At 36.9% G+C, this 11,601-nt stretch overlaps 1 protein-coding gene across 2 annotated transcripts; it reads right to left on the bottom strand.

The window, feature by feature from the left end:
• Positions 1 to 1,490: 1,490 nt before the first annotated feature.
• LOC134649950 (putative uncharacterized protein DDB_G0271606) lies at positions 1,491 to 11,250 on the bottom strand. Of its 2 annotated transcripts, XM_063504747.1 has the most exons (4): positions 11,079 to 11,250; positions 5,598 to 5,713; positions 3,317 to 3,434; positions 1,491 to 2,683 (listed from the first exon to the last, which is right to left on the bottom strand). In XM_063504747.1, the coding sequence occupies exons 1-4, from the start codon at positions 11,100 to 11,102 to the stop codon at positions 1,556 to 1,558; spliced, it is 1,386 nt and encodes a 461-aa protein (XP_063360817.1). In that variant the 5' UTR covers positions 11,103 to 11,250; the 3' UTR covers positions 1,491 to 1,555. The 2 variants fall into 2 exon arrangements, with proteins under 2 accessions (XP_063360817.1, XP_063360818.1); XM_063504748.1 differs by lacking the exons at positions 3,317 to 3,434; positions 5,598 to 5,713; positions 11,079 to 11,250 and adding an exon at positions 4,416 to 4,567.
• Positions 11,251 to 11,601: the final 351 nt, after the last annotated feature.

An 11,601-nucleotide genomic window follows, 5' to 3' on the forward strand; every position in this document is an offset into this window, starting at 1 on the left:
CCAAGTGCATTGCCACTACTTGCGTTTTCATCTGGACACAGTGCGTAGGCAATTCATAAAACCTCGTTCTGCGCTTTTAAAACCAGTATAGACCATTTTTTTAAATACAAAACCTTCCTGACACCCTGAATATCAAATAGGTACCTTGATTTCATGTGAGATACTAAAAGTACAGCACCATTACCCTAATTTGTCCAACCAATCTACCATTTTGGTATATTAAAACATAAAATAAGTTTTTTGTAAAAATGACATTAGTTTGCGTTGTTTCATGTGCGACTGACCCTTAGTCTATACCGTTTGAGAAATGGAACCCAGGGCCCTATTTCTCGAACGATATTAGTCTAATATTATTAGTGTGTTGTCACATATGGCAAGCCATACGATTTGACAGTTCGTGGACTAATAATATTAGTCTAAATGCCGCTCGAAGAAGGCTTTAAGATTTCGATGGTAATTTATTGATATGTTATTGTGTATGAGTTATCTTGACAATTATCTTATAATGATTGTCAAATAGTAGTTTATGCAACAGTGATATAATAAGGGTTCTTAAAATTCAAGGGTCGAAGTTACAAAACGAGACGTAGTCGAGTTTTGTAAAAAAAGACCCGAGAATTTTAAGAACCAATTATGAGCTGTTGCATACATTACTTTTTCTATGACAGCTGCAGCAAAAAAAAAGAGTTATTATTAAAAAAAAAGAGTTATTATTTAAAAAAAATTGAGTTATTATTTAAAAAAAAAAAGAGTTATTATTGTAAATGAAAACATACCTCTTTCAATCAAGATGATCGGAACTTGTATCTTTAAAAAAAATAAAGCAGTTGTATTATACTCATAAGATGACTGCTAGCAGTCATCTTATGAGCCTATAGACAAATCATTCAAATGACATTGCTTTAGATATCACTGTCAGTCATTTAATTGACACATTTAAGTGCTGGAGTAGAAAAAAATAAACTAGAGGTCTAATTATAGTTGGCGTGAGCATATGAATCATATAAGACGTACAAATCGGTATGTGAATAGGTTGCCTGGTTACCATAAAATAATCTAGTTAGAATGCTACCAGAATGTTACACGGTGAAGCACAGCGTAGGCATTTAATCCTATTTGAAATCAACTATGTACATTAGATCAGACTGGTTTTACTAGACTTCCTTATAAGGATGCAGCTATGCTAACGGTCATCATTTTCTAATTCTATTACACGTTTTCTCGACATAGTGGGATGTTTCAGTACAACATAATGAAGCAATAATGGGGTTGGCAATTGTCAATATGGTATGAAATGGTGGTAACATGCAATTCTGTCTATACAGCACATATCGCTAGTAACACGTATGAAAATTTTAAGTTATTTTTTGTCACAATACCTAATGTAAGTATTGTCACAAAATAATAGGTATATTATAATAGGTATGTTAATAAATAAATAAATAGTTAAAGGGATTCCTGTGTGACAGATTTTAGATCAAAATAGAAAGTTTATTTCAACAGTCCTTTTATTAACAAAATAAATTACCTATTTGTAACACTAACACTAAATAATCTAATTATAATTATTGGCAGCTATCGGCTGTAAAACATAGGCTTGTCCTGTGGCTCTGTCCACAACATGTCCAGTGGTGGGCTCTAAGAAGAGTCTTGGGGCTGAAGCGGCTGGTGTCAGCTCAGGATGCTGATGCTGTCTCACTCCTGCACCTTGTTCGTACGGAACAAATTGGTTTTCTGTCCTTTTCGCATAATTCTGTGGTTGCTGTTCTTTTCGTTCCTCATTTGTATTCTTCGCGTAATACTGTGGCTGTTGTTGAGTATATTCTTCGTTATTCTTTACGTAATACCGTGGTTGTTGTCGATTTTCTTCTTCGTGTTTATTCTTCACGTAATACTGTGGTTGTTGTCGATTTTCTTCTTCGTGTTTATTCTTCACGTAATACTGTTGTTGCTGTTGATTATGTTCTTCGTTATTCTTCACGTGATACTGTGGTTGTTGTTGATATTCTTCTTCGTTTTTATTCTTCACGTAATGCGGTGGTTGTTGATTTTCCTCTTCGTTTTTATTCTTCACGTAATACTGTGGTTGTTGTTCATTTTCTTCTTCGCTTTTATTCTTTACGTAATACTGTGGTTCTTTCTCTGATTGACCTTGTTCCTCATTATCTTTGACGTAATATTGCGATTCTTGCTTCTCTTCTTCCTTTTGATTAAGAGCAGCCTGTTTTGCGGCATTATCTTCTAGGTTTTCTGGTCTTCTTTGCCTTCTTTTACGTTTAGGTTGTTGATTTTGTTCAGCTTCTTTTACTTTATCTTCTTGAGGACCTTGCCGTTGTTTGGGTTTTCGCTGATACTTCTCTTTTGGTAACTCTTCGTCACTCTCTTCATGCCGTACAAATTTTCTTTCAGTTTTGATTCTAGGTTGAGCTCGTTTAGCTCTGCCGCTTTCATCATATTTCGCTGCCTGCTCAGGGTCATATTCTTCTGTGCCATACGTGGGTTGTTGTTCAGTAGGTTCATCATATGTGTCATGGTCATCATGAGCATGGTCTAATTCGTGATTATATGACCCATCATCATCTGAACCATCATATCCGTCATTGCCATGGTTAGCAGCGTGACCAGCATGGTTCAAGTCCCAGTAATGCTCTCCGTATCCCCCATGTTTGTCACCCCAACGTACCTGAGTTATAAAAAGGGTTAGACAATGAAATGGTAATGTTTGACAGTGCGGTTAAGTTTTTGGTTAAACATAAATATTTCATATTAGTTAAGAGAAATGAGAAAGTTACAAACGGAAAGAACACTGAAGACGGCAATACCAGTGGTTAAAGTCGCTTTCCTGCAGTTAGGTATTAGTGATCATTTCTTATAAGCATACTATTAATAAAGACATACGCGAAACAATTTTTTTTTTACTTTATTTTTGAACATGTTAAGAAAACATTTAATCCATTTATGTAAACTTTTTAACACGCTTTCTCCGCTTTTTTAACCGCTTGATGGATAAAATGTTTTCTAGTAAGCAAGATTACGCAGAGATTTAGGTGCTTAATGTTAGGTCAGATACTAGATAAAGGTACTTATGACCTCAGTAGAGGTCAAACAACAAACTTTTAGTCGGCAACTTTTCTTAAATTTGACACAAATGTTTAGGAACAGAAACCCTGTCAATTAGAACTAAAAGTTGACAGTTCCGAACAACTGACAGGCTGATTTCCGGCGCCCTGATAATCAGTGGGCTTCTTTATATCAGTCGCTACCCATATTTTCTTAAATCTCTGTATAACCTGTTGATTATTGAAGCAAAGCATACTTTAGCAGAAAACAGTCCATCAGAAGGCTTGGCGCGCTCGTGTCTCTCGGTGAAATGTCGCTCGCTGCCCGCCCTATGTCCCTGCTCGTAGTCCTCATGCGTGGGCAGATGCCTATACCTTCATGCAAGCAAGCGAAAGTTAGAGACAGAAGAGGCAAGAACAAAAAGTTAAAGGAAGAAGATTGGACAGACAGAGAGATCAGGGATCGAGGTCAATGACCGCGGGTTGCGAAACGTCACTTGAGCGCACACTCAAGGTTTTTAAGATAAGTGAAACTGTTAGCTGTGTAAACAAAAGTTCTCTTGTATTCGTGAATAAGGTGGCAGTACCGACTTTTGCTGCGACTTCGCGACTCATTTCACCTTCGTCGATTTGTTAAAGTGTATTGTCAAGGTGGTCATCACCATCAGTCAACTGCCTGTGTCCTAGGGAATGCTCTTGGTACTGAGTTTGTATGGCGAGAACCGGGTACTGCATTTGCATAGGAATCCAGTACCGGGAGCACTCCCTAGCTCCCTACTGTGTCCCTACTCGTAATTCTCATGCGTGAACAGATGCCTATTCCTTCATGCAAGCGAAAGATAGAGATAGAAGAGGTTAGCAAGAATGAGGAGTTAAAGGACAGGTGAAGATTCGACAGACAGAGATAGAGTCACTAGTCACTATAAAAGTGCGAGCAATAAAATTGGTCCTTTTAAGTACTTAAGTATCTCGCGGAGAGATCTTAGAATTGATTATTTCATGATCGATATTTTATGATCTCTGGCCACGACAGATTAAGAAGGTACCTAATGTAATACTTAAAGAGGTCAAAAGTAGCTCGAAATGGTTTGTGTTATGTTACATACGGTTGCCAGCTTTATCTTTGAACTTGGCTGAACACGCGTGTCCAGATAGTACCGACTTTTGTTGCGACTGAGCGAATATGTCACCTTCATCCATATTTTTGTCAAAGTCAGCCAAATATATTACACATAGCTTGGGGAGATGCCTATACCTTCATACAAACAAGCGGATGTTAGAGATAGAAGAAGCAAGAACAAGAAATTGGAGGACAGAAGGAGATAGAGTCGTCCCTCTTAACAGAGGGTGCGTTACTTTGCCCATGTCCCTGTGGTTCTTAAAGTCCTTCTTCTCGTATCGCTGCTCCCACGTGTCTGGGTCCTCGCACACGTGCCCGAATTCTATCTTGTACGGACTCAACTGTACTGAGAAAAAATCCCTATAAACATAAGGTTTGTTCAATCATCTATCTATGAAAAATAATGTAAGTTTGCGTTGACGGAAAGAGATAAATAATTTGATTCGTTTAAACTATGGCGGTGACAAACAAACATACAGCCCTGTCAGAATGAGGTTACCACTTTACCAGTCTATGGACGCGTCCATTATTATCAGAGATCGGACAAATTTGCGACATTGCTCGCAATAATGTGGACATGACTCCAAAATTGATTAAATAATTAATCATTTAATTAATTTCTTACCTGAGGTTTAATTTTGATTCCTAATCAATAAATAGCACTTAAATATATTTTTTATATAAAAAAATAAGTACCTACAGAAAATTTGGCAAACATACTGATTATTTTTTTAAATAAATTTACATTAAGTATAAGAACTCTTTGTGTTATTTATTGATTAGGAATCAAAATTAAACCTCAGGTAAGAAATTAATTAAATGATTAATTATTTAATCAATTTTGGAGTCATGTCCACATTATTGCGAGCAATGTCGCAAATTTGTCCGATCTCTGATTATTATGGATGCGCGTTGCAAACTCTTGTAAAACCTGTACCTACTTTCCTATTTAAAGTACTCCATACTATAAAATATTTCAATTTTACCGTCCCAGCTGTTATATTCAGAGAGTTGTTTCTATTTTTGCCGTAAACAGAAACAAGTAACTTTTCGAAAACGTCCAAATTAGACTGCACATAACCTTGGACACCATTTTGTTAAATTTTCATAACAATTTACATAAATCATTCCAACGAAGGAACGTCGGGTAGGTTTGAGCATACAAGTTTTCGTGTTTTGTGCCATGCTATAAACAGTTGTCGACTAATGGCTCGTCTACACGATGGGCCAACGCCGGCCACTCCAAGGGACGCAGTTATGCGTTAGAGGGAGCAAGTGATATTGCTATCTCATTCTACCGCATGGCTGCGTTCCTTGGAGTGGCCGGCGTTGGCCCATCGTGTAGAGGAGCCATAAACAGTTTAAAATATGTCTCACAAAAGTTGAATATCGATGCCATAAATAAATTAGATACGTACTGGAAGAATTTCGCCTGAGCCTCGATTGTTGTAGGGTTCTTGGGTGGGTTCCGAAAGGACACGGCTCTGCCCCAGCCTGGTCCTGCGTAAACGGCAAACAGACACCACAGCCATTTCTGGAAAAACATTCAAAAATGTTTGAAAACGCTGAGATTTGCTCGATGGTACCATAATATTGCATTGTCACCCAACTTATAGGGTGACTCTTGACTGCTATTGGCCACTCTTAGCAATAAGACTTATTTTGGCTTGTTTCTTTTTGATTTGTTAGGAAAGGCCAATTACTATGTAGTGGCAGGCGTGGTTCACTCCGCGATTTCGTCTTGTTGCTACAGGTAGCTAAAAGTACATCCGTTCCGCCCCAATTTTGGGGAAAGCCATAAGCCGCGCGTGGCGCTGTGGCCACCTAGCGGCCATATCTGTGCTGATCGTAACAGACGCGTTTTGTTAGAGAGTGAGTCTTCTGTACTTAGTACTATTATTTATTCTGTGGTAGTTCTAATTTAGCTTGGCAGATGTGACCCGAACACTGCAAGTAGGTACTTTAGGGCTCATTTTTGAAACGGTATCGGTATTAACTAAAATGTATATATAGCCCATCAACTAAGGCACATATTTAATCTCGAAATATATTCCTGAAATATTATTAGTGTGTTGTTATGGCAAACCATGGGCCCATTTCTCAAACGATATTAGTCTAATATTATTAGTGTGTTGTCATGGCAACCCATACGATTTGACAGTTCGGGGAATATTAGTCTAATATCGTTCCAGAAATAGGACCATGATTTGACTTTGCGGACTAATAATATTAGTCTAATATCGTTCGAGAAATGGACCCCTGTCAAATTTTATGGGTGTCCATGACAACACACTAATAATATTAGTCTAACACCGTTTAAGAAATGGGTCTACACATAACCAAATGTAAATAAACCTTTATTTTAATAGACCCTGTTAAAAACTTGCTCCACACTAAAAACAATAGTGTAACTCTAAAATTACTCATTATTGCATTAACTAGTCTACAATAGCTTTAGTCAACTCTTCTTAAAATTCTCACTAGCTAGAACAATACTAAAACAAATGAAGATACTTAAACAAATGAATAGTTGACGGAACATGGTCCTTGACATACCTACCTACTAGTTTCACAAATTGTCATTAAGAGGCCGGTATCGATTTTAGTCGCAAAAATGTAAAATTAATAGATTTAGTCGATGAAATTGTGCACCTTTTGTTACATAATAGAAATAACAAGTACTGGTATCTATTAGCAGGTCTTCTTATCTTGCATTTGTACAGATCATTTTTTTGAAAACTGACTCACTAAATTAGTAATGTTTTTTTTTCTGATAGACGTTTAGATAAACGCGTGTAAAGCACTGATTTAGTAGATCTTATTTGTAAATTTCGTAAAGTTTGGACTGCTAAAAATGGTAATTTTGTATTACTTACACATATCCTGTACTCCAACTTGCATAGACTTGCTATCTTTATTTGACGTTCATAAGCGCATTGTAATTATGCCTACTTGAATAAACTATCTTTTATCTTTATCTTTACAAGAGTACCTAAATGAAAGTTAGACGAAATCAATTTTCACCAGAAATTACTTCAAAACAAGTGAACAATTTTCGTGAAAATCGACTTAATTTCAACGTCATTTTGATAATTAAACAATCTACATTTCCTGAAACACACACACATATTCTTATACATCATTTTTTATAATTTATAACTATATTTTTTTGATATTTTTTTAAAAACTGCCCCTTCTCGTCATATACGTTGCCGGTGACACACGCTCGGGACCTTATTATTAAAAGGCAAGATGAGAAGACGTGTTAATAGAAACCAATACTTGTTACTTATTTAGATATTACGTAACAAAAGAAGTACAATTTCAACGACTAAATCTATCAATTTTACATTTTGGCTCTAAAATCGTTAACGGAGCCTTAAGGTGGCGTTTTTAGGGTTCCCCGCTGTCCGTCTGTCTGTTACCAGACTGTACCTAACTCATGAACCGTGATAGCTATACAGTTGAAATTTTTATAGATGACCTATTTCTGTTGCCGCTATAACAACAAAAAATACTAAAAACAAAATAAAATCAATATTTAAGTGGGGCTCCCATGCAACAAACGTGATTTTTTCCGTTTTTGCGTAATGGTACGGAACCCTTCGCACTTGGCCGGTTTTTTAGATCTGATAGGTTTAAAAACAAGAAACCGCAAGATGTTTCAACAACGCGCCTTGACTGACAAAATCAAGGTTATTAGAGATTTATCCGTTATGTTTGTTTGTTTATTTGGTTAAGGCCCCTCGCCCATGGCGACTTTTTGTAGCGTTGCTGTCGCTAGCAGAAGCGCTGGTGGCCTAGCGGTAAGAGCGTCCGACTTGCAATCCGGAGGTCGCGGGTTCGAACCCCGGCTCGTACCAATGAGTTTTTCGGAACTTATGTACGAAATATCATTTGATATTTACCAGTCGCTTTTCGGTGAAGGAAAACATCGTGAGGAAACCGGACTAATCCCAATACGGGCCTAGTTTACCCTCTGGGTTGGAAGGTCAGATGGCAGTCGATTTCGTAAAAACTAGTGCCCACGCCAATTACTGGGATTAGTTGCCAAGCGGACCCCAGGCTCCCATGAGCCGTGGCAAAATGCCGGGACAACGCGAGGAAGATGAAGATGATGATGTTCGCTGAACAGATTTGGAAATTTTCACCACACCAGCTGATAAAAGCTCTCTTGATTGCTCAAAAACTGATGAGAAAGTTGGATTTTATCTACATGTGTGGCAAAGTTCTCTGATACAAATTCTGAGGTGTTTCCTTACAAGGATTTGCTGGTAAGATTTACTTTTAAATAAATAATGATTTTGGATGATAAGTTAACGTTTATTTGGATTGAATTTGGTTTGATTTTGTTTCATATTTTACAGTTAGTTTTTTCCTCGCGTTGGTGTGGTGAAAAGTTTTGTGTTTTGTGCTGCAACATTTGTTTAAACCCTAGTAATATTAACACGAGCGGTTAAGCAACAACTTTGCCCCCTTGTAGAACAAATTACCTACGAGGGGCGTTCAAAATATTCTCGGTATTGATATCTTACAACCTCTTCTAAAATTTCTTTCGTTACTGGCCGCTAAGGTTTATTCATTGACATTAAAAAAAAGTATAATTCGAACCGAGATGTTCTTTTGTTTTTCTGCAATTGCTGAACAAACATGAACATCATGTGGGAATTGACAATGTTAACTAAATTAGAACATCGATGCGTGATAAAATTCTTGACAAAACAGGGTAAAAATCAAAAAACCATAAAAGAGGAAATGGATTGTGTTTACCGTGAGTCTGCTCCTTCTTTATCTACCATTCAAAAGTGGTCAAGCGAGTTTAAACGTGGAAGGGAGAGTGTTGAAGACGACCCTAGACCTGGCCGGCCTGTAGTAGCTACTTCACAAGAAAATATTGATAAAGTGGAAAAACTTATATTGGAAGATGGTCGAGTGAAGGTAAAATCTATAGCACAAGTAACCAATCTCTCTATTGGTACCGTACATGATATTATCCATGACCATCTTAATATGTCAAAAGTAAGTGCAAGATGGGTTCCGCGAATGCTGACTCGGCTTCAAAAAGACATGCGTGTAGCTTGTTGTTCCGATTTTATTGACCTGTGCGGTGAAAATCCTGATGAGGTGCTGCAAAGAATAGTTACTGGAGATGAAACCTGGGTTCATCATTATGACCCAGAGAGTAAACAAGAGTCCATGCAGTGGCACATTAAGGGTTCAGCTCATCCCAAGAAGTTCAAGGTCATCCCTTCAGCTGGCAAGGTCATGGCCACGATATTTTGGGATTGTGAAGGAGTATTACTGATCGATTATAAAGAAAAAGGTGTAAATATCACAGGACAGTACTACGCTAACATTCTACGTCAATTAAAGGATGCAATCAAAGAAAAGAGGCGAGGAAAGTTAACCAAAGGTGTTATGCTTCTGCATGACAACGCCCCCGTCCATACTGCTCATATTGCCAAGGCAGCTATTGTTGAATGTGGGTTTGAAACTGTTACTCACCCACCGTATAGTCCGGACTTAGCCCCCAGCGACTTCTTTTTGTTCCCCAATCTTAAAAAGGATCTGCGTGGAAATAAATTTTCCGATGATGAAGCATTGAAGGCGGCAGTGGAGGAGCATTTTTACACCAAAGATAAAAAATATTTTTATGCAGGATTAAAAAAAATAATTGATCGATCTTTTAAGTGTATGAACATAGGGGGGGAGTATATTGAAAAATAAAAATATCAAACTTTTCGTACTTGTTTGTTTTCATTCTCATACCGAGAATATTTTGAACACCCCTCGTACTATTCTTTGTTTGATACTAAAGTTTCACTTAAACTCGGTCTCATCTTCATAAAATAAGGATCGAATGATGTTACATTTCAACTATATTTTTAATTCATATATATTCCTAACACTCCTAACAGCTTTTAAAATGTTTAAGTTCTGTTATAATATGTAAATATACAGTGTGGAAAGATAAGTCGGGCTCTGGAGGGAAACTACCTTAAATCCTTAAGCTGGCTCATTTTACTTAAAGGAGACATTCCTTTATTTTTAAAAAGAAACAAAACTGCATTCAAAGATTTTCTAAAACTCGCTTGCCTCGCCCGGGACTAGAACCGACTAAAAATTACAAAAAATAAAAACTCGCAATTTTATTCTTCTAGTCGATACAGTTAATGTTAATGATAACATTTCTCCTAGAAACATTAGGTCTTAAACTCGTCTGTCGTACAAAATATCCATAAAATGTAATATTTAGTACTCAAGATTTTTTAGACAAGCCAAATCGAAGAAAAAAAGAAAAATACTTTGAATGCAGTTTTGTTTCTTTTTAAAAATAAAGGAATGTCTCCATTAAGTAAAATGAGCCAGCTTAAGGATTTAAGGTAGTTTCCCTCCAGGGCCCGACTTATCTTTCCACACTGTATATGGTGTGGATGTACTTGAATAAAAAAAAATAACACTTTTGTTACCTACATTAATTATTAAAAAACTTAATTTCGCCGGTCGCGGTTATTATTTTTTTCTGAAATAATCAGTAAATATTTGTACTCGAACGGAACCTATTTTTTTATACTTTTAACGCTTGCATTATTTTTGTTTGGGACTTCACAAACGTAACAACATTTACAGCATTGTATTTGCATATTTGCTAGTTGGACTACTGAATTTTAAAATAACATACAAAAAATCATTCGTCACAAACAATTGGATCCTATTATTATTAAATCACTTTTACAAATCACACTTTCATCACTTTCACAATCACTGAACTCCATTCAATCACAATCACTTAAAATTTACATTTCTATATTATTTTTACTTGGTTTTCAAGTAGGTACATTTTCAAGGATTTTTAATTATAAAAGGTTATTTTTGTTAATAAATGGTCAGGTAGGTACCGTAAAAGCCGGACGTTGTGACATCTTGAGTGATTGACAATGGGTGTAAGTGAACGGTCCGAGTAATGTTCTTTTATAGAAAACACAACTTGCCGACGTTATCAGATGCTCGGAACCGAATGGTTCGATCTACATAAATCGGTGAATTAATTCTTGTTGCTCGGTGAAATTGGACTTTATGATGAGAGGAGCAAAGGTGTTGAAGTTTGATTCAAGTGCCGTTTCTTTTACTACGATTCCAGTAAACTTCGGGGAGTTTGGTTGCTTCTCACTTTTGTTTTGACATAGATAGAGAGGTAGAGGTCAAAAGGTAAGGAAACAATAATATGCGACTTACGCTAATGATTCATTTGTCCCGGCATTTTGCCACGGCTCATGGGAGCCTGGGGTCCGCTTGGCAACTAATCCCGAGAACTGGCGTAGGCACTAGTTTTTACGAAAGCGACTGCCAAGTGACATAATATCTGACCTTCCAACCCAGAGAGTAAACTAGGCCTTATTGGGATTAGTCCAGTTTCCTCAC

Source organism: Cydia amplana, chromosome 8 (assembly GCF_948474715.1).
Source record: "Cydia amplana chromosome 8, ilCydAmpl1.1, whole genome shotgun sequence".
Lineage (NCBI taxonomy): Eukaryota > Metazoa > Arthropoda > Insecta > Lepidoptera > Tortricidae > Cydia > Cydia amplana.

What these genes read in the sequence shown, in the direction of transcription:
- LOC134649950 (XM_063504747.1), bottom strand. Translation starts at nt 11,102, where the DNA reads ATGTCACAACGTCCGGCTTTTACG. An exon ending in CACAACGTCCGGCTTTTACG is followed by an intron (nt 5,714 to 11,078) that starts GTACCTACCTGA and finishes ATGTTTTTCCAG; the next exon opens with AAATGGCTGTGGTGTCTGTT. An exon ending in ATGGACTGTTTTCTGCTAAA is followed by an intron (nt 2,684 to 3,316) that starts GTATGCTTTGCT and finishes TTTATAACTCAG; the next exon opens with GTACGTTGGGGTGACAAACA.